Here is a 27,873-nt window from a genome sequence, read left to right as displayed (position 1 = left end):
TAATGAAAGCCAAAGCAGTATGTGCGTGGACAGACTAAATCCATATTGTCTCTGTGTCTAGTCTACTCTCAACCAATCATCAGTAAAGCAGGAGCCGATCTGCTGAGAACCCACTTTTTGCCAACGCTGGACAAACTGAAAAAGAAGTCGGTGAAGGTAGGAACAAGACAAAGTAACTGCCGTATTAAATCATCACCACCTTCGATTCAGTGCGGCCTCTTTTCATTAAGTTTAGACTCCAGAGAGAAATGATGTGTTGTAGGTTGTGTCTGAAGAGGAGTTATTGAAGGCTGACGGCAAAAGTGACAATCAGGAGGCAGAGCTTCTTATCTTAGATGAGTTTGCTGTGCTCTGCCGAGACCTCTATGCCTTCTACCCCATGCTCATTCGCTATGTAGACATTAACAGGTACAAAAAACGGCCCTCATTTAGCTACTATTCAGCTCTTACAAATGCATTTTAGTTATCTCACATTGATGTAACCGAGCATCAGTACTATATTATTTTTGTTGCATCTTTTTGTCTGGACCAGGTCGAGTTGGCTTAAGGAGCCTCATTCGGACTCCACAGAACTCTTCAGGATGGTGGCAGATATCTTCATCCTCTGGTGCAAGTCTCATGTAAGTCATACATTGAGCAACTTTGCAGACATCACAGTACGCCCCGACAAACATGCTCAATACAGTTTTCTTTCTCCGCTGAACTCAGAATTTTAAACGCGAGGAGCAAAACTTTGTCGTACAGAACGAGATCAATAATTTGGGCTTCCTCACTGGAGAAGGCAAGACAAAAATGTCCAAGGTATGTCAAATGATGGCTCTGTAAGAGTGACGGATCAGTTTTATAAAGCACTGTATGTCTTGGCAGCAGCAATTTGCTTTGCTAGGCAAAAAGGTAGATTGGATTGGCAAATCTATTTGATCAATGATTACTTCACACAGCAACCTATAAAGGGGACACAGATCAATAGTGTTTAGAAAAAGATAATGCTGACAAAACAAATAGACTGCTAACTATTGTGCATAACAGAGAATCTATTACATAGTTGAACTAGGCTTTGAATGAGCTGCTTTTGCTCACTTCAGTCTGGTGGCGACCAGGAGAGGAAGCACAAGCGTCGTAGAGGGGAGTACTACTCCATCCACACCTCTTTGATTGTGGCTGCTCTGAAAAAGCTGCTGCCCATCGGCCTCAACATGTGCACCCCGGGAGACCAGGAGCTCATCTCCTTAGCTAAGATCCGCTACAGTCTGGTGGGCTTGCGCTCTTGACATTTAACACAATTCTGTTGTTTTACTGCCTTACTTTTGTCATTTACAAATCAATCATGTTGATTGTTGCTAATTTTGAATTTCAAAGACTGTACACGGATACAGTTATCTGAATATGTCTACCAAGTTTTGTGTCTCCTTCTGGTTTTAGAAAGATACTGACAATGAAGTGAAGGACCACTTGCGCCAGAACCTTCATCTGCAGGACAAGGTACGTTTTCATTAGTCACCGCCTTGAAATCTGAATTAACATTCACAAGCTGCCAACATAGTCCAACAAGAGCCAATAAAAGTGCTGTATCGAACGTTCTACCTTCATAATGACTTGTGGTCTATGTTGTTGTTGTAGTCCGATGACCCGGCAGTCCAGTGGCAGTTGAATCTCTACAAAGACATCACAATGAAGAGCAGTGAGCCGGTTAACCCCGAACACATCGTGGATCGGGTTCAGAGTATCTCAGCCGCAGTTTTCCATCTGGAACAGGTAATACCAAAAATCTCAATTTTTAAGATCAGATGCATCGAAAACACACAAGATTACGTAGAGTTATGTGCAAGCCTTTTTAAAGACTTAAAAGTTTGAAGTGACATTGTCAACAGAATTCAAAGTATGGTTGTCATTTCCGGTAGTATAGAACTGAAGTTAATGTACATTAACTCATTGGCGAAGAAGTCATATTTGAAACTTTGGGAAAAACAAGAAAAAATACCTAGGAAAATAGGATACCTTTTGCAAGTCAAAACCCAAAACATAACACTTTCAGTGAGTATTTGAATAATTTTTGCTGTTTTCGCTTTACAGGTAGAGCAACCTTTAAGGAATAAGAAGTGTGTGTGGCAGAAGTTGCTGTCCAAACAACGCAAACGGGCTGTGGTGGCCTGCTTCCGCATGGCCCCCCTCTACAATCTCCCTCGGTAAATCTCCTTGCTTGAAAAACAATGTATATCATTTCAAGATTGGTATTCATTTTTAAACACATTAAAGTGAAGATTTTGTTTCTTCTTAGGCTAACAAGCAATCCCCATGTAGTTGTAGTGGGGGATTGGAAATTGTGTGGCCATGTAAAACCCTCATCCCCTCCTTATTGACATGATCTCCTCTGTGTTGTTTTCTTGCATAAAACTACCTCATCCCTCCCCCAGATACAAAAATAATAATTACTTCCTGAATGGCTATCGGGAGGTTTGGCTGGAAAGGGCATTCAAAGCCTACAGCTTTGACCGCCTCTTCTCGCTGCTGACGGTAAAGTGAAACTACAGGGCGAATGTTTCATCTGTTCAATCCCCCCGCCCCCCTTCATCCACCAGGCTGTCGACAGATGTGCGCCAAGCCATCGATTCTTTTAGCACTGTGGATTCTGATTGGTCAACGAGAATGTGTCAGCGATGTAAAAATATTCACTTATCGAATCGAGAAAATACCCTTGAAAGAATTAAAGTGGAATGGAAATAGAACCAAAGTTACATGAGTTAATAGGCTCATTAAGTAATGTTTCCTGACTGCAATATTAAAGTGTATTATAACTAGAGATTGAGAGCGATTATTGTCGTCATAAGAGCTTGATTTTTAGTTTTCGTTGAAAAAGCAGACTTTCGTTTTTTGTCATCTTGTTTTGGATCACGTTAATGAGTGTTCCGAATGTTGCGTCTGTGCATGGATTCTTTTTCAATCAGATGTGTTTTTTTTTTTCATTGACCACATGTGACCAGTCAGAAAAGCCAGTGGATACCACACCACCCTGTCTGAGATGCACTATTGTGGAACCTCCCCCACCCCCTTGACATCACTCCTTCCTGCCACCTCCTAAAACTCACCAGAACCCACCCTAATGCCACTTTACCTCCCTCCCCCACTCCCCTCCATTCCCCCCTAATGTATCCCCGTTCCCCAGGCATCGTGCTATCAACCTCTTCATCCCGGCCTATCAGAGAATATGGATAGAGGCAGAGGAATACTCCTTTGAGGAAAAGCTAGTTCAGGATCTGGCAGTAAGTACTGGACGGCCCTCGCCCGTGTCCCGTGTGCCCTGCGTTGGCACCCCTCGGCCAGTCCTGCCCGCCGATCGGCTCTTTAGCTCCGTGCCCGTTGAGTCTTGGGAGCGCACGCGGGCGGGGACCTCGCCCAAAGCATCGAGGGCAACCCGGTCTAGGTGTATGAAACCCTTCAAACAGAGATCCATTCGAGGTCAAAGACTGCATGATCGGCTCAGAAGGCACAGGGCCAGCTCTGGCACTCACAACTCTAGAAAACCAGGCTATACCATTCCGACAGCAGTGGTAAGGAGGGGTTCTCGCGAGACACCGTCGTTGCTCCATGTTGTTGGCTGTCAGATCTGGATCAAACCCATCAGTTGTCCTTTGGCTGTTCTCTGTAAGTCTGTAGCGTGAAGGTGGTGGTACAGTAGGTTCTGTGGACGTGACGTCAGTGGCATGCTCGCGGCGCCATGTGAAGATGACATTTCACATTCAAACTCAGTGCTGATTGCGTACTACGTTTATCAAGACTCTCGAGATTTGTCAACAAAGGTACATTACAAGTAATCTCCACAAAGTAGTTTTCATTTGTTAATATGATTGTGGAAATACGGTAAGCTCCCCTGACCTATTGCACGGTTGGAAAATGCGGCAATCACACAGAAAGCCAAATTAATCCACAAAGTCAGCACCCAGTGTGGGTTGGCTCATGCAAAACCATCTACGCATTGCATACAAATCATATTTATTAATCGTGACCCTTGAGAGTTGTTAATGACACCCTTGCACAGTTACCTTGCAGACTTAAAACAAAGAAACCCTCATCGGAATAACCATAAATCCAAAATGTTCCTGTAATAGTGGTGTATTATGACATAATGGTGCAGGCAAATGTGCTGAAGTGAATTTCTTCAAATAATTGCATAGGGGAAAAAAAAGGAAACAATTTTTTCAAGATTAGAAAAATGTTAACTTTTAATTCAGGAAAAAAAAATGGTGGTGCGTAACTGTGACAGGGTTCCTTACAGGTATAGGAGGGAAGTGTTTGAATCACACAATCGGATGCAGATCTAATTTAGGTTGGTTCGGGTTGGAGTGGCCTTCAGTTCAAACTCTTGGCGATCTGGGATGTTGTCGAGCTCATTTTTCATGTTCAAAATCGCCGGATGGCTGTTTGCTATAACACGCATGTGTTTGTAAACCCCTCTTTACTCATCTTGTCCTTCCCACAATTCATCGAAACACGACAAATTGCATCTGCATGAGTCATTTGAGTGTTCAATCGCTCTACATTGAACACGTTGATTATCGGAGGAGGTAATGGGGTAAAAAGAATGATTAGCACCGTGTTAAAATGATGCAATGCTCATTGTTCACACCTTTTTGGCTCCAGAAAACCCCCATGAAGATAGTGGAGGAGGAGGAAGAAGAGGTGTCTGAAGTCCAGCCAGACCCTCTACACCAACTCATCCTCCATTTTAGCCACAATGCTCTGACAGAAAGAAGGTGTCATATTGGAATAAATCCACATTGGAGAAAGTCAACGTTGCAATGATTGTTTTTTTTTTTTTTTTTTTTTTGCTTAAATCGTCTTTTTTTCAGTCACTTAGAAGAAGATCCTTTGTACATCGCATATGCTGACATGATGGCAAAGGTCGGCCTCTTATATCCAATTAATTGATAAAGCAATCAGACATAACTTGATGAACACGGATTGAATGTCCATCCTTGTATTTCCAGAGTTGTACAGAGGATGAGGAAGAAGAGGATGAAGAGGAGAAAGAGAAGACATTTGAGGTACATGCCTGAGGCCAGCGATCGCCAACCACACTGTTCAGTCTGATTGTCAGTTGTCCTGCCGGAAATTACCCAAAATTGTCTGAAACTGCAAAAAAAATGTTACCGTATTTTTACATCTATGGCAGCAAAGTATAGAGACGGGCAAAGCAATGAATACATGCTCTTCCAGCAGGTGTCAGAATATACAGGTAACCTGTGTACCCGAATAACATTATATTCAAGGCCCAGATTTTACACTAAATATATTTACATGATTTAGTGCACTGGTGTTAAAGTGGTGGCCCGGGGGCCAGATCCGGCCCGCCACATCATTTTACGTGGCCCTCGAAAGCATATTAAAATTGCTAATTGTGTTTGGGTGTAATACCGTTGAGATATTTGGAAAATAGTTGGAAAAACGTGTTTTTATAGGCTTCTGCCTTCAAAACTGGTTATACATCAATGTGTTGCGTATACTTCAATGGAGTTACAGTATATGTGGTAATCTTTCATTGAAGTCATAACTTCAATGTGGCCCATGACAAAAATGAGTCATGCACACGTGTGTCTGTTTGCTGGTGTTCAGGAAAAGGAGATGGAAAAGCAAAAGATCTTGTACCAGCAGGCTAGGCTGCATGCCCGTGGTGCGGCTGAGATGGTATTGCAGATGATTAGTGCAAGTAAAGGTAAACATTGAATTTTGAAATAAATGTGCATTTCTATGACAGTTACTTGCCTGACAAAAACTTTCATCAGGACACCTTGGCCCCATGGTGACTTGCACCCTCAAACTTGGCATTTCAATCTTAAACGGCGGTAATGTACAAGTTCAGCAAGTGAGCGTCTATATACATCCGGACATAAATATCGTATGCATTGCGGTCTTGCTATAACTGGATTCATTTTGACCTCTTCCCCAGAAAATGCTGGATTACTTGAAAGAGAAAAGAGATGCAGGGTTTTTCAAAAGCCTCTCAGGACTGATGCAGTCATGCAGGTTTGCTGTGTTTTATTATTCATGCGATGGAAAAAAAAAAAGTAGACTCTTCAGTGTATAACTGAATTTGTTTCTGCTAGCGTCCTGGACTTGAATGCATTTGAGAGGCAGAATAAGGCAGAAGGACTCGGTATGGTGACGGAAGAAGGTTCAAGTATGTCCTCATCGATGTCACTTAAAATGCAGTTTTCAAATTTCCTAATTTTGGTGCCAGGTGGTTTTAAATAATAGGATACATTACAGTCATGGTGTAGTGGTACACACCCCTGCTTTTGGTGCGGGCAGCATGGGATCGATTCCTGCTCAGTGATGGTGTTGATATCTTCCCTGCGACTGACTGGCGAGCAGTTCAGGGTGTCGTCCGCCTTTTGCCCGAAGCTAGCTGGGATAGGTTCCAGCTTTCCCGCAATCCTTGTGAGGATAAGCAGCTTGGATAATGACATGACATGACATTACAGTCAATATAATTACCTCAAAAATACACAAGTTATTTTCATGAGGCTTTGCAGGGGATGGCACAAATGATCTCACTAAAAGTGTGGACACAGATTTCTATTTCTCCACCCCCCCCCACCCCACCCCCCTTTGAGTCACTTTAAAAATATCAATGGAACAATCTATGGTTTTTGTTTAACAGTTAGGCTTTGGTGGAGATCTGGATAAAATCGCATTGTAGTTATAAATTGAGTACAGATACCTCCGTTACAAAACAAGTATGCAGGACTGCCCTTGGACAGTCGGACAGAAGCGTGGCTGCCATTCTGCACCAGCCGACCACCGCCAACAATCCAACTGCGTTCATTTTTAGGCAGGATGGGTTAAGTGTCCTGGCCATGGAAACAAGAAGAAACGGACTATCCTCCGACTGCAGCGGGTACACTTAGTCTCAGCACCACCCCTGCCTGGTTGATGGACAAGAGCTCAACAGTACTCTGTTGATTGTGTTTAAAGTTTCCAATGTTGAGGTTTACATGGTGGCTACCAAACACAAAAATCCTTACTCTAGGGCTCTCAGAAACACTAGCACTTGACTCATCACTGACACAATCTTGTTCGGAGAATCCTGGATAGACCGTTCTAGAACAGCGATGCATTGGAGTGGAGTTGGTTACCTGGTGACATTGCTTGGAAGTGAATTACTGCTGATGCTCATTGACATAATATCTTTCGTGGAGGTTGGACTAGATTGAGAAGCATTCCCATGATAGCAATGGGGTGGCCTTGCCTTGCTTTTTGGTATAAACGCTGATGTCTTTGTTTAAAAAAAAACAAATCACTGTATGGTCTTACATGTTTGGGGGTAACCTTAAAAAAATGATATTGTGATTTAGTTTTCTTCCTTTAACAAATCACTGTTACGATGACAATTTCTTCTATCATGACTGAAGTAGTTGCACAATTCATAAAAAAAGGTTTTCCAGAAGAATGAATGCATGGCTGTTGTTCCTCCAATGTATTTTTCATACTTTTGTATTTTAATTCACTGTCCTCTCTTTTACTTATGTCTTCATGTATTGTCTCTTTCCTCTCCATTAAAAAAAACAAAAAACAAAAAAATACATCGATGGCAGTCCACACCGAGCGGGGTAAATAACTAATTAAGAGCATCGTCATATGCTTTTGTTTCAAAATGAATGTCTCCATCTAATGCATGTGGAATGATTGATGCTCAGGCGCCATATTGCTTAGCCTATGTGTTATTTCTGTTCCCATTCCTTTTTTTTTTCTTTTTTTCTACGGCAAACGGCTTCATTGTCTTCAAATATAAGAATGGGGTGAACTGAATGAGCTGCGCTTTTCCGTAGCTTCAGCAGTTTTATCTTGCTTTATGGACTTGGGCCCTATTTCACCAAGCTGGCTCGATCTGCTGTATGAAATGTAATTTACATTTTTTAAAATACTTTCTACACACACAACTTTGTTGGCTGGATTATCTGATCTGAATTTGAAGTGAATATTTGTATCTTTGTGTGTTCTTATCTGAAAAGATGAATCCTTCATTAAGCCCTCGCAAGGCTTGCATGTGAAAGTTATCAGACTTCTCTCGCTTATGGAAATGTTGTAGTGTTTCACTCGAAGTCAAGTACTGTATACAGGATTTATTACTTTATATTTAGTCCTGAAGGCCACTAAGCGTGAAATATTTTTTGAACATGGAACCTCTGCTGCTTGCTTTGTATGCATCGCTTCTTAGGAGTTAGATTCAGAAAGATTAGTAAGGATGTTCACGTTTAAAGATGGAACTTATTCAACCATGTGGCATAAATCATTAATAGTGTCCTTTTTTCCCCCGAAAGGTTCAAAGGTGTTACTGAATGATGAGTTTACAAAAGATTTGTTCCGGTTTTTGCAACTTTTGTGCGAGGGGCACAATGGAGGTGAGTTGAATTGATCAAAGTTCTGCAGCCTTTCTTTTACTAAGCAAATTAAAAATTTAATACATGTCCCTTCCCATTAGAGTTCCAGAACTTCCTGAGAACACAAACTGGAAACACAACAACGGTTAATATTATTATCAGCACTGTTGACTACTTGCTGCGCCTTCAGGTAGGTTGATAGCATAAATGTAAATACCGTAATTCCCGGCCTCCAGAGCGCACCTGGTTATAAGGCTCGGTCCACAGGAAGAGTTTAATCCTAGCGTGGCGCTAGCATTAGCGCGGGGCTAGCATCAGCAGGGCATTAGCGTTAAACTCTTTCTGTGTACAGAGGCTTATAACCAGGTGCACGAGTGGTAGCGCCACACTAATGCTAGCGCCGCATCACTGAACAAACCGCAGGGTTGAAAGCGTGTGAAAAAAGTCGCAGCTTGTAGGCCGGAAATTACGGTAGATGTACCAGTGCAGGTATATCTATTGTTACAGAACACAAGTTTGATATATATATATCTTCTTCCTGTTTAGGAATCCATCAGTGACTTTTACTGGTACTACTCTGGTAAAGATATCATCGACGAGACTGGAAAAGTTAACTTCTCCAAAGCGTTGTCTGTGGCCAAGCAGATATTCAACTCATTGACTGAATATATCCAGGTAAAAAAATACAGTACTCAGCAATATAATGTGCAATAAGTATCCCTTCACTCTCATGACGAATGGTATGTGATCTAGGGCCCATGTATTGGAAACCAGCAGAGTCTCGCTCACAGCAGACTGTGGGACGCAGTTGTGGGCTTCTTGCACGTTTTTGCAAACATGCAGATGAAACTGTCTCAGGTACTCAACAACAATGTTTTGTTTACCCAAACAGCAGGTGTTTCTGTTGTTCTTTCTTTTGAGGATCATTTTAAGGCATGTTCCATACCCTGTAGGATGTCAGTCAGATTGAACTGCTAAAGGAGTTGATGGATTTACAGAAAGATATGGTTGTCATGCTACTCTCTCTGCTAGAAGGTAACAGACTGACTCTGTTGTGGCCTGAATTGATCGTGTGGTTCGTAGATCTGGTAGATTTATGCAAATGTGTGTTACCTTCCTAGGCAACGTTGTGAATGGAACCATCGGGAAGCAGATGGTTGACACCCTCATGGAGTCTTCTAACAACGTTGAGATGATACTGAAGTTCTTCGACATGTTCCTGAAGCTGAAGGACCTGACAACGTCAGAAAATTTCAAGGAATATGACCCCGAGTGTAAGGGTGTCATTTCAAAGAAAGAGTTCCAGAAATCGATGGAGAGCCAAAAGCAGTACAGCCAATCGGAGATCGACTTCCTCCTCTCTTGCACGGAGGCCGACGAAAACGATATGTTCAACTACAAGGAGTTTGTCGAGCGATTCCATGAACCCGCCAAAGACATCGGCTTCAACGTGGCCGTATGGCTGACGAATCTGTCCGAGCACATGCCACACGACACCCGGCTCGCCACCTTCTTGGATCTGGCCGAGAGCGTGCTGAGCTACTTCGAGCCTTACCTGGGGCGTATCGAAATCAACGGCAGTGCAAAACGCATCGAGAGGGTCTACTTTGAGATCAGCGAGTCCAGCCGGGAACAGTGGGAAAAGCCGCAAGTCAAGGAGTCCAAACGGCAATTCATCTTCGACGTTGTCAATGAGGGAGGCGAGAGCGAGAAGATGGAGATGTTTGTCAATTTCTGCGAGGACACCATTTTTGAGATGCAGCTGGCCTCGCAGATCTCTGAACCAGATGCTGTGGAACAACTGGGGGAGGAGCAAGAGGAGGAGGTATTCACCATCCTAGATGAACTAGCTGGTGAAGAGTCGGGCTCCTCAGAATCTTCCTCTGCTTTCGCTTCTGCATGCAGCTCAGTGAAGAAGAGCTTGCGTCACATACGGCAAATTGTTTCGGTTAAAAACGTCCGCAAGAAGCTCAGGAAACTGAAGAAGCTGAGCATGACAGAGATGGTCACATGCTTCTTCTCGTTCTTCTGGATGCTGTTATCTGGCTTCTTTAGAGGAATCTGTAACCTCATATTTGGTTTCTTCCACGTCATCTGGTCTTCCATGTTTGGCGGCGGCTTGGTCGAAGGTGCCAAGAACATGAAGGTGACAGATATCCTGGGAAATATGCCTGATCCTACTCAGTTTGGGATCCACGGGGATGCGATTGAAGGAGAGAAATTAGAGGCCATGGAGTCTTCGGGAAGTTCTGACGCGGCCATGGTTCCAGTGGCAGACATAGCTGAGGTTGACACTATGTTGGAGATGCTGAACGTGCCCAAGAGGGAAGGCGGAAAGCTTGTGGAGCACGGCTTGGGGGATGTTTCTGAGCTTGACGGTGAGACCTCTACCACGGACCACAAGGTTTGTTGACACTCTGTGAAATCTTCACTTTTCGTTCAAATCAGATCAATCAATACCTCCAATGAGTGATTTTTTTTTCTGTGATCTAGAAAACAGCTGCCAAGGCTGATGAATCCCCTGAGAGTGAACCTGAGAAAGCAGAGTGAGTATTTAAGAAAGAAAGTACGTGTAAAGTACAAAATTGACTATAACGCCAATGACACGTATAGCACGGAGAACAAGGAGAAGGAGGACCAACCGAAGAACGAGGAAGCCAAGGAACATGCGACTGAGGAGATGCCCAAAGCGAAATCAAGCCGAGTCAGGGAAGCTTCTCCTGCCTTCATGTCCAATGTTTTTTCCACGCTTGATGTCTATCTGACCAAAATGCTGGTAAGACGCCAAATTACAAATTTATTCACCACGGTACACAGTGTACTGTGAAAGTTTTAAACAGTCTTCTTCATGTAATAATCTCATTTATCGTAATAACATTGAGAGAAACATTCATGGAAGGACCCTTTTCTGTTTTTTTTTTCTTTTCTAAAAGCAGTGTACACATGATAAGACTTACAAGCGTGTTATTTTTCCATGTCACGGTACATAGTCGACTTGAAGTACTTGCTGTAGACTCCTTTCCACCCCCACCTGACAAAAAAAAAAAAAAAAAAAAAAAAAAAAGAATGTCACAGTGATTCTCACATTTCTTGTCATCTTTATCTGGACAGAATTATCTGGCTCGGAATTTCTACAATCTGCGTTTCCTGGCTCTATTTGTGTGTTTTGCCATCAACTTCATTCTGCTCTTCTACAAGGTAAACAACAATAGCAACAAAAGCTTCGCATCACCTAGCTAACAAAAACTCCAGTACGCGAGCACCAAAAATCTGGACAGTCGAGGTGGAAAGCAAAATGTCTTTGCAAAAATAATAATGCTCAGTTTTGATTGACGCTGTCGGGAATGCTTCAATTTAACAACATGGTAATTTTATTATTGTGGTTGCCGATTGCATTGATGTAGAAGGTGTACTGCAGCATATTTACAGCTGATCTTTTATAACACAGTTACTACATCTGAGTACTTTGGGTGGGGGGAAAATAAAAAAAACTTCCCGCTTTGTTTGACGAGAATATGATCGATATCAATGACAAGTTTAGCGCATATTTTCCAATTTAGGTGACAGCAGAAGCGGAAGGAGATGATGAAAAACACTGGGGGGCGGATGACGAGGACACGCTCTTTGACATGGATGAGTTTGTTCTCCAAGAGAGTTCCGGCTACATGTTGCCAACCCTGCGCTTCCTGGCCGTATTCCACACAGTCATCTCGCTCGTGTGTTTGGTGGGGTACTATTGTCTGAAGGTGAGGGTCTTCGCAAAGCATCGTTGCTGAGCAAAGCAGAAGACTGACTTTCTCGCACTGTTCCATTTCCCTCGGTCCCGGCACGTAGCAAAGGCAAAACCTCTCCAACATCGCATTTCTACCTCAAACTGCTTTTCCATACGGGGCGTTAAAATGACTAAGATGCAATGAAATGCAGACTTGAAAAGAGTTTAGTCATAGCTGCTTTGGATTGAATTAGATGAATTAGAGGCTGACAAAAAACACATCTGTAAAACTTGTTTTAGTTTTTTAAAAAATGTTAAATCAAGCATTAAAGATCTGTAGATCAGCTGTCAAACCTGTTCGCGTTTAGCAATTCAGTTCTCACCTGTTTTGGGGGCAAAGCTTTAGTAGATCAAGCCCTAAGTGTTTTGGTTTTTGTGACCACTATTGTGGAACTTTAAGGTTCCTTTAGTGGTGTTCAAGCGAGAGAAGGAGATCGCCCGGAAGCTGGAGTTCGATGGCCTTTACATCACCGAGCAGCCGTCCGATGAGGACATCAAAGGCCAGTGGGATCGACTTGTCATCAATACCCCGTGAGTCAAACCACATACTTTTACAGTAGGCCTCTAACTAATAGACAAGTTGCCTGTAAAATCTCTTGACAATTTAGCAAACACAAAAAATATAAAATGAGGAGTAGAGGTTCAACTTATTGATATATATATATTTGGTCGCTTTTTAAATTTTGGTTTATCCAACAGTGTTCGTGTCCTTGTTTAAATAAAGTTGTTGCACTCAACATGACCTGACGGACGTGACTTCCATTCTATCGTTTTGCTAAGTCTGTATATCCAGTTTTGTTTCAGTTAACCACGATAAACATTGTACGTTTTCTTTAGTTGCCATAGTTGGGAGGTTTATTGTACTGAAATAAGTTAGTGAACAGGGTGCCAATAATAAACAAATGCAAGGTCCTGAGTAACAATCGAGTACATAACATGTCTCATCAATTGCTTTTTTTAAACATTTATGAAACGTCCTGTACTTCATTCTGCGCATATTATTATAATGATACAAGCACTCTACTGTGTAGTCCTACATTACATCTTGATGTCATATAACATTGTCAAATAATTATTAATCAGTGAAAGAAGAAAATTATTAGCTTTTTTTTTTTCCTATTATAGGTCCTTTCCCAACAACTATTGGGACAAGTTTATCAAGCGCAAGGTGAGTGTAAACCTCATCATATTACCATCACGTATGAGTCCCTACAGTACCGGCCTATAAATCGCGACTTTTTTCATACGCTTTCAACCCTGCGGTCTATGCGGTGATGCGGCTCATTTGTGCATTTTTTCTAACGGGCGCAAGTGGACACTTGAGCAGAAAAGGTAAGAGTGAGACCGGTGGAATATATGTGCCGAGGAAGTGACATTTACTTGCCCGGCCCTGTTAACGCTGCGCTAGTGTGTTACTGCTGTGTCTCAGTGATTGTTACCAGTATGTTTTTTTAAACTGGTCGAGTTAGTGTGGCGCTAGCGTTAGTGCGGTGCTAGCATTAGCGTTAAACTCCGTGTACCGTCTTTCTTTGTAAATATCTCGTGTTTCAATGTGGGCACTTACGGATTTTGTAAATATCTTGTGTTTCAAAGTGGGCACTTACGGCTTTTACACAGCTGCGGCGTATGTATGTACCAAATGGTATTTCCTTTACAAATGTACTGGGTGAGCCTTATAACCAGGTGTGCTCTGTAGGCATGGAATTACGGTATATTTCTTTTTTTCACACAAATGCAAAGATGTTTTTTTCTGGTGTGTATCCACCCGAATAACAATTTTGTTTCGAGCTGCCTTTCAAGCCACTCATGGTCACTGTACAAACAAAGTTTGAAGAAGTACAATAAAAATAACTAAACAGAAAGGCAATTGATGTTTTCTAAGTATGCAGAGCGGGTGGTGATGTTTGTGTGAGCTTGGAAGGAGAGTTTGGCGTTGAGGATGACACTAATGGCATTTTATGGGAAAAATTGTTAGACATTGGACTGCTTCACCTCCCTCTACGCGTGTGTGTGTGTAGGTGATCAACAAATACGGGGACTTATTCGGAGCCGAGCGCATCGCCGAGCTCTTGGGCTTGGATAAGAGTGCTCTGGACTTTGACCCCACAGCGGAGACGGTAGAGAGGGAAGCGTCGCTGCTCTCCTGGTGAGGGCGCAGCTGCAGGCTCGCGGGTTGCCATGTTTGACTGATGTATTAAAACACACGCTTCAACTGGCGAGGTGTTTGATACTCGAGCGGCAAAAGTGCAGCAACTGAAAATGTTTATGGTATTATTGTGTGTGTGAGTGTGGGTGGGGTATTTAAGAAGAACGAAGGGGTAAAAAAAGTCAAGTTTAGATTAATGTTGTTTTCTAACGATTTTTTTACTAAAGCATTTTAACCCTTTTAGACCTAATATTTAGTTATTTCCGTATTTCTAGTGATTAATTTGTTGTTGCTCTTTACTGTTGATCCTACACAATTTTTCATTAAACTAAAAATAAACTACATACTTTTACAGTACTAGTAGCATAATGGTTTATTTTTTATACTTTTAGTAGCCCTATTTACGCTGGTGGTGGAGTAGTACACACTGCTGCCTTTCACTCAAGTTAGCCATGGACTGTTTTGTAAAACAAGCTCAGTCCACTCGTGATCTTTTTTCAATTTTTCATCATCATTTCACATCCTCAAGAGGGAATTCATCAATGAATAATCAAAAATCAATTATAGTGGCATAAATGCAAGGCCTCATTCTACAATTTTGGTGAGGGGCCACTTCACGGGATAGACGTGGTCGTCTACAGCGATCTATTTGTAGTAGTCCACGTTTTAAAACTAGACTCAATTCTTGAGTCAATTAATTGTTCGTCACTGCCTTGCATTTGAACGCCACCACTGTGCTTTTGTGCTTCTGTTTGCAGGCTCGGCTCCATTGATACAAAATACCACATTTGGAAACTGGGAGTAGTTTTGACTGACAACGTAAGTAGATATTGTATATAGAGTCCAAATGCGCTGTTTGTGTTTAAAAAAAAAAAAAAAAACTTACGTCATTCTTCTCCAGTCTTTCCTGTATCTAATCTGGTACACCACCATGTCCATTTTCGGCCACTTCAACAACTTCTTCTTTGCTGCTCACCTGCTGGACATCGCCATGGGCTTCAAGACCCTCCGCACCATCCTGTCATCCGTGACACACAACGGCAAGCAGGCAGGTGTCGCTACCAGCAGGGGGAGCCAGAGGACAATTTTGAAGTTCTGGCTCAGATGTCGAAGTCTTGGACGGATTTCGTTTCAATTGTCAAAATTGTAGTCATCCTGCAGGAAATTAGGAACTCAGTGGTTAGAGCACTGGTTTGGTAAACCAGGGGTTGTGGGGTTCGTATCCCACTGGGGCCTCCACTCCCTGAGGAGGGTTGCGTCAGGAAGGGCATCCGGCGTAAAAATTGTGCCAAACATATATATATATATGTGTTCATCTGAGATGATACGTTGTGGCGACCCTGAAAGGGACAAGCCGAAAGAAACAGACACTGCAGGAAATTAGGACTATTGAGTCGGATTAGAAGTCGTCATGAGCAATCAATGTCAATAAATATCATGTGGCTGTGGTATTTGTCATACAAATGAAAAGAAACATCCTTTCACATTGCTACTAAAATTCATATATTTACGTATTTATGCGTGGAAGCCCAAATCTAAAAAAAAACTAATGAAGAAAACAATCCGCTGTAACAAAAGTTGCTTACTAAGTCATTATTAAATGGAACTAGTATCCAATGTGCTGCCCACTATAAATAATTTAATTGGATTAGAAATTACTTTTTTTTTTTTTTTTTTAAATGTAGCTATTTAGCCATGTTAGAGATAAACTGAAAATATGAAAAGTTCCGGCTTTTCTCAAAAATGATGATTATGCACGCCCAAGAGGAAATTCAATCTACGCAAAACTTTAATGTATGAAAATTATAAGACTACAATCCTAGCTACTCAGTTGGCTATATTTAATCCTTGGTATTCAACCAACCAATAAATCAATAGTAACATTAATATTGAACTTACATGTTAAATTTTATTCCTACGTATACAATGGGGTTTGTATTTACAAAGAAAACTAAAAATTATCCCATATTTCCAGTCAATTCCGTGAATTTACAAACATTTCACAACATTAAGACGAGCTCGTCATTATTATTGGGATTTATACTTTTTGGGACATTCTGCTTTGGCGGTGTGCCATGAGATTTTCGGGCCATGTCTCAACAGCAATTATTCCAAAACTGTTTTTTTTTTCCCTAGTTGGTGCTGACAGTTGGCCTCCTGGCGGTGGTTGTGTACCTCTACACTGTGGTGGCCTTCAACTTTTTCCGGAGGTTCTACAATAAGAGCGAGGACGAAGACGAGCCCGACATGAAGTGCGACGACATGATGACGGTACGACCGGCCGCCACATTCGAACGAAGAGCGATCAGGAACGGAAGCAAAAATAATGCACGCTCGTCTGAATAATTATGGGGAATTGCTGCTGCCTTCAACCAACAAAGCTCTGATAACTCATAGTGTGTTCAATTTGTTTCTGGGTAGCTGAGAATTTGATTTCAAATCCTTTTGTGTCTTCCTTGCAACAGTGCTATCTGTTCCACATGTACGTGGGCGTAAGAGCCGGGGGTGGCATCGGAGACGAGTTGGAGGACCCGGCCGGAGACCCCTATGAGCTCTACCGCATCCTTTTCGACATCACCTTCTTCTTCTTTGTTATTGTCATCTTGCTGGCCATCATTCAGGGTGCCTTACCGTTCCTCCTCACTAAATGTTTTATTTTATTTTTCTTTAAATGATGGGCTTACTTTGCTTTCGCGGGTGCCGCGTTCAACGGAATGTTCCGCCCTCCTGCAGGTTTGATTATTGATGCCTTTGGTGAGCTGAGAGACCAGCAGGAGCAAGTTAAGGAGGACATGGAGGTGAGAAGTGGTTGAGGTTTAAACGGGAGTACCAAATTCAGGAAAAATCAGGGATGAGAATGCCCAATTTGGAAAAACACTGAAAATGTCTGCCTTCAGGGGAGTGGGAGGTGGGGTTCAAAGAGGGGTGCGCCCCCCTTTGGGCACCAACTTTTTTTTTTTTTATAAAACACACTTTTAAATGGTGACCTCTAACAATGTAAATACAGGGCAATCATAACATTTTGAAAACTTAAAATATGAGTCCAAACAGCCAAAATAATTTTGCCAAACTTCAGACATAAAAATGTAGACAGAAATTTTCAAATAGGCTACTGCACTTACAAGTTATACTTCAGAAATAAGTACACAAGTAATTTGTTTATATATGATATATATAAAAACTTAAACTACCTGTAATGTCATTTACTACAATAAATTAAAACAAAAATATTTTATGTACGTATAATTAACTGAGTCTGAAATTTTCAGGTCACGTAGCCCTTATATGACAGAGAGAGAGAGAGAGAGAGAGACAGACAGACAGAGAGACAAGACAGACAGACAGAGAGATCATGAAATATAAAAGTGGGGGATAAAATGCATGATCTACAGGCCAGTGCTACAGATAGGCCTAATCGTATTAACAGTTGTCAGTTATATAATACTTGAGAAATTTACGTGTTTAAAACGTACCTTTGTGTTTCCTGGTTTGGATATGCTCTTGAATATTTTTTGCTCCTCGGCTTCCATAATTGATCATATTGGAACACAGAGTGCACAGCGCATGGCCGAAAACGTCCGCTTTTTGGATGGGTTCAGTTAGACATGTTGATACAGTTTTCGTTCCCATGTGTACTGTTACACATTTTTCAAGCCATGCCCATCTGGAACAATTTTCTACCCCGTGGTTTTTATCAATTTCCCTGGCACGATCTTCATCTTTTGCCATACTGGCAAGTACGTATGTCTATAAGTTACAACTATGCCGTAGTAAACAGAATGCTTCTCTATGAAATGTTAATAGAGTGAAAATACCGACGAAATACTGCCAAAATGCTGCCGGAAATCGGAACATTGTTATTATTAATACCAAATTTAATGCAAAACGAGAGCAATGCCGTAAACAGATAGCAATGCCGTTTTCCGCTATCACAGCTACGACTAATTTCACAACGAGCGTTGCCGATAGATGCCGTCGGCCGGTCTTGATCACAGCTTCGCCCCGCGTCAAGCTGTACCCTAACCCAAATTTTCTCAACTGAATTACATGTTTCACAAAAATGACATTTTCAGCTGAAAAAACAGAAAATTCTCATCCCTGAAAAGCGCTCTCAAGTCTTCAAATGATGATCCATGCATATGGTGCATTTTACCTCGGGGAATGGCATGGGTATCGACCAGGAAATGGCTCTCCTCGTCTCCAAACCCAAATTATCTTATAACCCTGATAAAAGAACATAAAAGATGATACAATCGAAGGAACAAATAATAGGCGTGACATGGAACTTTTAACCAATGTACAGTGGCAAAGTCAAATAAAAAGTGACGAAGCGGAGAAAGGGAAGCTTGCCGATTTGCTCATACAAGTGGAAAAAATGAGTTGCTGTCAAATAAAACTACTCAGCCTTTTATGTGATGGGAGGTATCTCATTGAGGAAGTCAAGAAGCCTGCTGAAGGGATTTGACTACATTCTCTGCACGTTTGAAAATGTTTTCCCGTCAAAAATGTGTAAAAGGTTGATGGATAAAATCTGGGAGTCTTCCAGAAAATGAGACGGGCCTCACCTTGTTAGTTTAGCTGTGCCTCAACTCAAAAGTATTATATCTGCACTCCTCAGTTTTAAGTCAATATCATTTTTGTGTTGGATGGACTGATTTTATTTTCAATTCAAATTGCCTCATACATTGAACTCTACAATTAATCGCTATATATCGTTATTGCTGAAACATGATAATTTTTACAAAGAAAGACGGCACACAGAGAGTTTACTGCTAGCGCCGCTGCGCTAAGAGGGCCGGTTAAAAAAATGAAATTAAAACCTACTGCTGAAAATCACTGAGACACGGCAGTAACACACTAGCGGAGCGCTAAGAGGGCTGGACCGGTAAGTCACTTCCTTGGCCCATATATTCCACCGATCTCACTCTTACCTTTTCCGCTCGAGTACCCCCTTGCGGCCGTAAGAAAAAAAATGCACAAATGAGCCGCATCACCGCATAAACCGCAGGGTTGAAAGCGTGTGAAAAAAGTTGCGGCTTATAGGCCTGAAATTAATGTACTGAGCGCTCACTCCATTGTCATCATCACGGTTGATTGAAGTATTTAGATTTGCTGTGGTATTGATTGGTTTTGTGACATCAGGACATTTCCAAAGTTAGGAGGCTTACATACAGATTGTCATCTAAGGGTAATTCTGTTCTCCCCCCTTTTGGCTCCTCCCAGACCAAATGCTTCATCTGTGGCATCGGGAACGACTACTTTGACCGGACACCTCATGGTTTCGAAACTCACACCTTACAGGAGCACAACCTTGCAAACTACCTGTGAGTGCTTCTGACGCTCCCCCCCACCCAATAAATCAACGCTCGCTAACTGCATTTGCTCTCTGCAGGTTCTTCCTGATGTACCTGATTAACAAGGACGAGACGGAACACACAGGCCAGGTACGTGGACGGCGACTACGCTGAATAATTCAGTTTCGACTCAGGTCCACGATACAAGAGGTGACCGGTGAGATCTAAATAGGAGGGTGAGGAAAGAAAACCACGGTGAAGATTTCCGACCCTTCCATCAGTAGGTTTCACTTGTTTCAGCCCACTTGATGGATTGCATAAGTAGAGCTTTGCGGCAGGAGGAAACAACGCGTGGGTTCACTTACTTTTTTTTTTGCCATTACCTTGTTATTCCCCTCCTTGAAAGATGCACTGTTTTATTGAAATTCTCAAAGCTGCAACAATAACGCACAAGACAAAGTCTTTTTCCACATCACAACTACACGTCACCAAATCGGCAGTCATTTCAATGCCGAGATCGTATTATTTCTCATTTTGCAACACGCGGCTAATCCGATCGAATCGTAACACGACGCCGTCTATTTAAACGCGAACGGGTCGTTTTACCGAAATAGAATCCATTCTGGGATATTAAAGCGACGCGTCGTAATGTTCATATTAGTTACTACAATAAAAGTTGCGCAGCTCAAGCGCTTTAAATGCAATCATTTAATGACAAGGAAGGTCTAACTGTGGATCAGAAACATTTAAGCAGTAGAGTGTGAGATGGCTTGAAGATTTATACGAGCCATAAATACTAATTAGACCTTTTCCACACTTAACACGGGTATTAAAAAAAAATTAAACGTGCTCCAACACTCCAGGAAATTGGGGAAAAAAAAGAAATCCTTGTAGAATTTCCAAGCCGAGCTTGCCAGAGCGAGTTGGCGCCATTACCCCTAACAATAATGCCATCTTTGCCGCCCTGAAGAATTGGCAGGTAACGACATAATTTGAAGAAACATCAAATCGAGGGAAAGAGGAATAACGCGCACACAAAAGCGTCAAACTACCATCACAGAAAACTTCAGATGCTTCCAACTCAAGATGTTCCACTATATATATATATAATATATATATATATATTTTTTTTTTTTTTTTTTAACAACAGACATCCCGCAGGGATGTGAAAGCAAACTTTAAAGCTTCATTCCAAACACCGACCGTCCTTTTCCCCCCCAGGAGTCGTACGTGTGGAAGATGTACCAGGAACGATGCTGGGACTTCTTCCCAACCGGGGACTGTTTCCGGAAGCAATACGAGGACCAGCTGGGCTAAAGAAATCCAACGATACCTGGTGATTTTCCTCAAATTGGCACAGACTGGAAACATGACGTCGTTCGTGTTAAGATGAAAACCTGCTGATAAATGTAGCAAAACAATGACAAAAACAAAAAATGACACTGAATTTGGGATAGATGGGAGGCATCCAAGTTGGTACCAAAAAGACACGACGCCTCTTTTATGCAACATGTTGTCGCCTTTTCACCTGCAATGTTGAACACATGAAACTTGACATCAAACACATATTTTTTTGGCTCACCGCTGACACAAAAATGAAGCCTCATATCTGCCTTTTAAAAATTTGTTGTAAACATGACTCGTCACTTTATGATACACTTTAAATGCCAAAGTGCCTTTGAAGAAACTATGCAAAAAATAAAAATTAAAAAAAGGCTTTTTTGTCCCTCGACAGTGCTCATGCTAATTTTGGGGATTTTATGTGAAAGGACAAAAATTATATAAAATCTAGAGGTGTAAATGTTGCTTGTTTTTTTTTTCTTATGCTGCCTGTCTGCACTTGTTTCCACAATAGAAAAGCCAAACTGAGAACAAGTCAAATACACAATGATGCCAAATCAGCTGCTATTTTTTGGAAATTTACATTATACACACATGTAGTAGTTTTGCATTTGTTCAAGTGAGACGTGGCGGATGAATAAAGTTTAACTGAGGCAATAAAACATGACTCCTCACTTAAGATGCGATAATGACCTACCTATTTCCTTCAATATAGAGACAAACATTATTTGATCAGTCATAGATTTAAAAACAAAAAAAAGATCAGAGCAAGACATCAAACATTTACTTAAAGGAGACAATGTAAAGCTCTTCGTTACCATGACAACCGGGGCAAGGTGGGGTACTGCGACAAGGCAATTGGCTACTTGTTTGCAAGCAGCCCCACTCTATGTACTCAAAAGCAAGCCCCCATGAGGAAGAAGTGAAAACATAATTTATATTTTCACTCACGGAGGGGAACACAATCACCAAGCCGCCAAATTATACTTTTAACAATTAATGGAAGATCCTGCATGTGCCAACACTGCCAGTCTTTTGACTCTAAAACAACAGGGCAACCAATTGTCTTCTGTCCCCTTTAATTTCAAAATAGTTATCATCATTGTCGTTCCAGCAATTCTATTATATTGCGCATTTATAATGCCACTAGTTCTCTTTTTTGATTGGCTGGGTGCGTAAGTAACTAAATATGGTTCCTTGGCCTACATAAGCCTGCACATTTGTTAACTTTTTAATTAATGATCATTTAATTGTGTGTGCGCACACTATTTACAGACTTTTAAGTGCACTCAATCTTAGCTCTCGATGGATGCAACGTCCGGACATTTGGGCATTGCAGCTTCGAAAATCGGCACGGCAAACTTCAGTCCAGATTTTTGCTTGGAGCTCATGCCTTTGCTATGATCCACCTCTCTGTGGCGGTCACGAGATCATGCTGTCCAACCAGTCCTCCAGGTCCTCCTCAGTCATTTCCTGCTTGACTGAATTGGACACGGGAGGTGCAATTTGCTCGTCTTTGGGCTCCTCCATCTTCTCTTCGATTGGCGCCTCGGTCGCTGTGTCAAACTCTACAAATTGAAAGAAGACCTCAGTGAAAGTTTTTCTTTCCGTGGGTACAAGAAGCCAAGCTAAACAACTACCATATTTTCCGCACTATAAGACGCACCCAAGAGCCTTTTTCATTTTCTCAAAAGCTGACAGTGCGCCTTACAATCAGGTGCACCGTATATATGGATCAATATTGAGCCTTTAGCACACCCCATCTAATGGATGCATAACATAACCCCAGGCTTTACTGTCGTGTCTGTTCTATGTGCCTTATCATCCGGTGCGCCTTATATATATAGAAAAAGTTTTAAATTTGGTGAGTCATTGAAGGTGCGCCTAATAGTGCGAAAAATACATAACTAAAACAGGAATTGGCTGATTAGCGTTTACGGAAATTTGAGTGAACTAATTGAAGTCAACCAGCTGAGGTGCTGTTGATTGAGTTTGTTTGTTTTTTATTTGTTGTCTAAAGTAGGGGTGTCCAAAGTTCGGACAGGGATCTATTTGCGGCCCCCTGTATGTCTTTTATATCCATTTATATTCAGGCAAAGAGCACACCGAGGGATGATGATCATGATGATTACTCAGCTCAATTCACACAACTATTATAACTGGAGTTTGGACCATTAGGAGATTCAATCAATACATAACATTTGGAAATTAATTATTGTTATACAAGGAAATGCTACCAAATGCACATCTGCATAAAGAACTGAACACATTATTACATAGAGTACTAACCTTTGAGCACACCAGAGCTCTCAACGTTGACAGGCTGGCCTCCCGAGACGGGACACAGCGGTTTCGCTAAAGTGAGCAGCTGGTCCAGCTCTTCATCCACGTCGTCCACCGAGGGTGGAACGGCACTCGAGGGAGCCGGAATGTCAGCACTGGCAGCTAAGCTTAAAGTCTTGGTGATATTAAGAGTGCTGCTAGGGTCTTTTGAAGCTTGGGATGCAGGTCTGAATGAGGAGATCTTGGGCATCTCCTGTTGGGGGGCCAAAGTCATTGTGGGGAGGTGGACTGGTGTTGAAACCTGAAATATAAAACAAGAATACAAGGTCTCCATATTCTCACACAGATGTCTTCATTTTAACACTTTCCTGGTTTAATAATCTACATGGTTCCCAAGCCTCGAAAATAAAATCCTCATTTACAATGAAAACTTTTTTTTACAAGTGTTCATGCAGTAGAAGCATTCTTGAGTGGTTTAACCTTAAAAATCCTCAATGTGTTTTGAAGACGAATTGAACTACTCCTTGTCCAAACGATTTATTCCAATTGATTTTTGTTGTCTTCTCATAAAGCTTTTAATCTCAGAGTGAGTCTCCTTTCTCTAATGTCGTTAATCCTGCACGAAGTATATTATTCTTAAGAGGAAACAATATTGAATACCTGTACTAACTCAGCTTCCAGGTTGAGCCTCTGATGAAGAGGCACTTGTTCAAGTCTCTGGGCCAATGCTGGGAGGTCCAAAAACATGGTAGACATCTAGACCAAAAAGCAAAAAGTCAGCACGGGACATCTTGACTTCAGTGTGCTCATACATTCAATGAAGTAGTCCCTCTAATGCATGGGTGCCAAAGTCATTTTTGTCCGGGGCCACAATCTTGTTTCACTTTCCCTCAGCGGGCCGTTATGACAGTGAAACCATTGCTCATCAGATTCTTTCACTCACACAACAAATTGAGGTCTAACTATTTTTAAAATCAAAAGGATAATACTTTGACTGTAAAAAGGGGATTGGTAGTAGAAAAATTCTATATCGCAACATTATTGTTTATTACATAAAACAATTTGGAATTTTTCCTTCAGATTTTAGCAAGAACTGTGGATGTTGACGCAAATGATTTCCATTTGCGGGCCACATAAAATAATGTGGTGGGCCACATTTGGGGCCCGGGCCTTTTGTTTGACACCTATGCTCTAATGTGTTTAAACATTAACCACAATGCAGTTTTACCCCAAGATAGATGATATTTTGTGCCTGTTGACTTCTAATAAAGTGAATACATATTAAAGGGGAAATCCAGTGCTTTACATGAACAGTCTATCCAATAGGTCATGCAATATGTACCCTATTTTGACAATGTGATGTTAAATCTGCTCTCAATTAAGTGTTTTGAGAAGATTTTTATCGACAATTCCGAATTTTCAGGGACGCTGCCATTTTCACGAGACACATGACCTACGTGCGCGGATGTGACGTGTACCGTGGCGCATCAAAGGCTCGATTACATGGGACATCATTTATGCCCACCGCCGATTTCTCTGATTTATCCTCATCTGATGAAGAAACAGCAGTTTCGGTTGATCGGGAAGACGGCGGAATACCTACATACAGATTTTAACCTGCGGCTGTAATATTCAGAATATGAATATTCAGATGATTATTCGGGCGGAATAACGTGGAATCTGACTAGTTGGAGGCTTATGGGCGACATAAGTGAGTAAAAAAAGGCCCCCGGGACCTCCGAGCCTGCAGCCGCAGATGGTCCTTCGGACGAGAATGATGCGGACTCTGACGAGCGAGCTCCGGCAGCGGGCCGCAAGTCGAGCTTTGGTGGCGGCGGAGGCCTTTAGCCTAGCTTCGGCATCCGGGGCTAACTGCCTCCGCCGCCTGGAAGCTCGGCTCGCAGCCCACCGCGGGAGCTTACTCGTCAGTCTCCCCGTCATTCCGCCCGAAGAACCAATCCGAATATTCAACATTAATTACAGCCACAGGTTTAAATCTCTATGGAAGTATTTCTCTGTCTTCCTGATCAACCGATACTGCTATTTATTCATCAGATGAGGATAAATACGAGAAATCATCGCTGGGCATAAATAGTGTCCCATGTAATCGAGCCTTTGTTGTGGCACGGTACAGGTCACATCCGCACACGTAGGTCATGCGACTTGCGAAAATGAAACCACCCCTGAAAATTCGTAATTGTCGATGAAAATCTTCTCAAAACACGATTAAACGAGAGGATTTAACATCCCATTGTCAAAATAGAGTACATATAACAAGACCTATTGGATACACTGTTCATGCAAAGCACTGGATTTCCCTTTTAAGTACCATTTACTGCTTTAATCAACTCATCATTGTCCATTTGAACTAATGCACCAAAAACACATGGTGGCAGTAAATGATAATTGTACAATTCTTACACATTATTATCATTGTCTCCAAACTACTGCCAATCGCTACGCCGTAAACACGGATGCTGATATTTAATAAATGAAGCTGTTCTAAAATGCGCAGTGTATTTTAGGTCACCCAGACGGATCAATGGCTCTCAAAGCAAGCAAAGCAGAGCTCAGAATTACCTGACCAGATGAAAATGTGTCCTTCTCCCAGTCTTTTTCTTCAGAAAAGCGAAACTGAGTGACACAGTCCCCTGAGGAGGACAGTGGAAGGTTATTACATTCAGCCATTTACACGCAAAGAAAAGATGACATCTGTGGGTCAAGCTTTGCAAAGCAATCAATGGCGTCGTGTAAACAGTCAAGATTTAGAACCAACGTGACGCCATTTTGCTCCCAAAACAAGCCCACCGAGGGCTCTCGGAAGCACAGAAGCACTGAGGTTGTGTTGTCAACAAGTCGGAAAGCTGCAGAAGCACGTTCATCTGGCAGACCTAACTTGTTAACATCTTTTTAGCGCGAATGGCGAATGGTGTGAGAATGGACATGCTGGAACGCATCACCCACAAGGACTGCGAAACGAGAAACACGAGCAAGCCGTCGGGTCTGAAGGGCTCTTCAAAGCTCTCATTATAATTGGGCTGATCTCCACATCCAAGCAGGAGTATGTAATTTGATGTCCAATAAACAGGTGGCTGGTAACGTTGCAGACAAAGCCATTATGGAACCAAATGTAATGAAAGATACAAGGTAAAATGTATCATTGTCCAGAACAAATTGTGTTCAACGTTGAGCGTTCGGCTGTATTTCAGGATCAATAAGAGTTTGATCATACAAAAGGTAATAGACCATTGCCACCAAATATTTTCCCCAACTGCCAATGCTTAAAGGAGTCGATCTGTGTCGGTGCCATAAAAACAAATGAAAGAATAAGAAAAACATTCTTTGCAACAATCGCACTTTAATGCGCAAGTTCACATCTTATATTTCTCACAATAAAATCGAATCTCACTGGAGATGGTGGCCCCGAGACATGAACTGACTCACTATTAAGTACATCGAGACACAGCCCATGTTCCATAAAGTCAAGAGCCTGCAGGGAATGATGAGCGATTAACTGATCAATAAACTCCTCTCATCATCACGAAAAAAGCCACTCTGCACTGCTTATGATGAAAACAACCTCATTAAGAACAAGAATTGGGAACTGGAATGGGTGCATACGCAAGAAGCGAGAATTAGAGTAGTGAGCAAGGTACAGGAGGTTTACTTTGAACAAGGGGATCCAAAAAAAAAAAAAGCTAAGTCAAAGACTAACGACGGTGTCTTCTTGGTCCAAAACACGGCCGCGCTCATGCTGAAAAGTCAGCAGGTGTGCCGTCAGGACGAAGTCACAAACAGTGGACATGGGTCAGTCTGACAAACACAGATGCCGCCTCAGTTGGAGACCTGACAGAAGAGCGGCAGTCGGTCGCAGTCTGCCGGGTGTGCCGAATATTGCAGACGTGCTGCTTTCAGGTGCAGCACTTGGGGACCATCTGCACTTTGCTTTACAGGGAGTGATGGGGGTCAAAAAGGAGAGGCGGCGGGAGGGCTTTTGGTCTCTGGCAGGAAGAAATATGTGTGAAAAGAACCATTTTCAAGGTTACAAAGGCTGAAGAATGTCAGCTTTAAGTGACAGCAGGAAGAAACCATATAACAGCTGCTGGTGTACAACAAGACAGAGACTTGAAAACAAATGTTGAGGGTAATCATCAATTGTTACCTGTAGAAAACCCAGGAAACGTAAAAATCAGTTCAACTCCATTTTGCTGCAGTTGCTCCCACAGAAGCAATGTCTTTTTATTTCTTTTAGCCACTGGGCAGATGGTAAGATTCCAGGAGGAAGAAAAGCGACACGAGCGACAGCGGCAACAAAAAAGACACAAAAGTGATATTTTTTTGTCTTTTTCAAACAAGCATAACACACGTCCATGAAAATGAATTGGGAATTATGTTTCTCAAGAAACACCAAACCATTAGCATTTGGAACCGAGCTACACAGAACAACTACTACCACTGAACATAACTTTTAGAACACCACTTGTAACAGTACAAAAAAAAAAGAAAGATAAGGGTTAGGGTTACAAAGAGTCACACAACTACGTAACTAGCTAGCAAACTAACTAAATTAGATTGTTTACTAACTTAACCGTACGGTTTTATCTGATCGACAACCTGTTAACTTGTTACCTTAGTGACTGACTACCGAACAAGCTAATG

The 27,873-nt window shown here is 41.9% G+C and overlaps 2 protein-coding genes across 2 annotated transcripts in view; one reads left to right on the top strand and one right to left on the bottom strand.

Moving 5' to 3' along the window:
• ryr3 (ryanodine receptor 3) overlaps positions 1-21,550 on the top strand; it is a 96,627-nt gene extending 75,077 nt beyond the window's left edge. The window contains exons 69-105 of the mRNA XM_061812966.1: positions 62-156; positions 263-408; positions 533-620; positions 709-801; positions 1,086-1,253; positions 1,423-1,482; positions 1,621-1,755; positions 2,074-2,186; positions 3,164-3,548; positions 4,639-4,751; positions 4,848-4,899; positions 4,986-5,042; positions 5,611-5,710; positions 5,781-5,860; positions 5,945-6,021; positions 6,102-6,175; positions 8,319-8,399; positions 8,480-8,568; positions 8,925-9,053; positions 9,132-9,236; positions 9,332-9,413; positions 9,500-10,782; positions 10,872-10,924; positions 10,992-11,154; positions 11,490-11,576; positions 11,939-12,124; positions 12,551-12,681; positions 13,276-13,318; positions 14,169-14,296; positions 15,055-15,115; positions 15,198-15,344; positions 16,433-16,567; positions 16,762-16,918; positions 17,030-17,094; positions 19,520-19,620; positions 19,689-19,740; positions 20,812-21,550. Of these exons, the coding sequence (XP_061668950.1) occupies positions 62-156; positions 263-408; positions 533-620; positions 709-801; positions 1,086-1,253; positions 1,423-1,482; positions 1,621-1,755; positions 2,074-2,186; positions 3,164-3,548; positions 4,639-4,751; positions 4,848-4,899; positions 4,986-5,042; positions 5,611-5,710; positions 5,781-5,860; positions 5,945-6,021; positions 6,102-6,175; positions 8,319-8,399; positions 8,480-8,568; positions 8,925-9,053; positions 9,132-9,236; positions 9,332-9,413; positions 9,500-10,782; positions 10,872-10,924; positions 10,992-11,154; positions 11,490-11,576; positions 11,939-12,124; positions 12,551-12,681; positions 13,276-13,318; positions 14,169-14,296; positions 15,055-15,115; positions 15,198-15,344; positions 16,433-16,567; positions 16,762-16,918; positions 17,030-17,094; positions 19,520-19,620; positions 19,689-19,740; positions 20,812-20,907 (5,210 nt within the window). The 3' untranslated portion in view covers positions 20,908-21,550. The remainder of the gene's footprint in view (positions 1-61; positions 157-262; positions 409-532; positions 621-708; positions 802-1,085; positions 1,254-1,422; positions 1,483-1,620; positions 1,756-2,073; positions 2,187-3,163; positions 3,549-4,638; positions 4,752-4,847; positions 4,900-4,985; positions 5,043-5,610; positions 5,711-5,780; positions 5,861-5,944; positions 6,022-6,101; positions 6,176-8,318; positions 8,400-8,479; positions 8,569-8,924; positions 9,054-9,131; positions 9,237-9,331; positions 9,414-9,499; positions 10,783-10,871; positions 10,925-10,991; positions 11,155-11,489; positions 11,577-11,938; positions 12,125-12,550; positions 12,682-13,275; positions 13,319-14,168; positions 14,297-15,054; positions 15,116-15,197; positions 15,345-16,432; positions 16,568-16,761; positions 16,919-17,029; positions 17,095-19,519; positions 19,621-19,688; positions 19,741-20,811) is intronic.
• Positions 21,551-21,740: 190 nt separating this feature from the next.
• aven (apoptosis, caspase activation inhibitor) overlaps positions 21,741-27,873 on the bottom strand; it is a 25,002-nt gene continuing 18,869 nt past the window's right edge. Inside the window, exons 3-6 of the mRNA XM_061812965.1 lie at positions 25,795-25,865; positions 23,875-23,970; positions 23,221-23,515; positions 21,741-22,499 (exon numbers count right to left, since the gene is read on the bottom strand). Of these exons, the coding sequence (XP_061668949.1) occupies positions 22,354-22,499; positions 23,221-23,515; positions 23,875-23,970; positions 25,795-25,865 (608 nt within the window). The 3' untranslated portion in view covers positions 21,741-22,353. The remainder of the gene's footprint in view (positions 22,500-23,220; positions 23,516-23,874; positions 23,971-25,794; positions 25,866-27,873) is intronic.

This window comes from Syngnathoides biaculeatus, chromosome 23 (genome assembly GCF_019802595.1).
Source record: "Syngnathoides biaculeatus isolate LvHL_M chromosome 23, ASM1980259v1, whole genome shotgun sequence".
NCBI classification, from domain to species: Eukaryota; Metazoa; Chordata; class Actinopteri; order Syngnathiformes; family Syngnathidae; genus Syngnathoides; species Syngnathoides biaculeatus.
The sequence above is the reverse complement of the archived record's forward strand: the minus strand, read 5'-3'. Positions and strand labels throughout refer to the sequence as shown.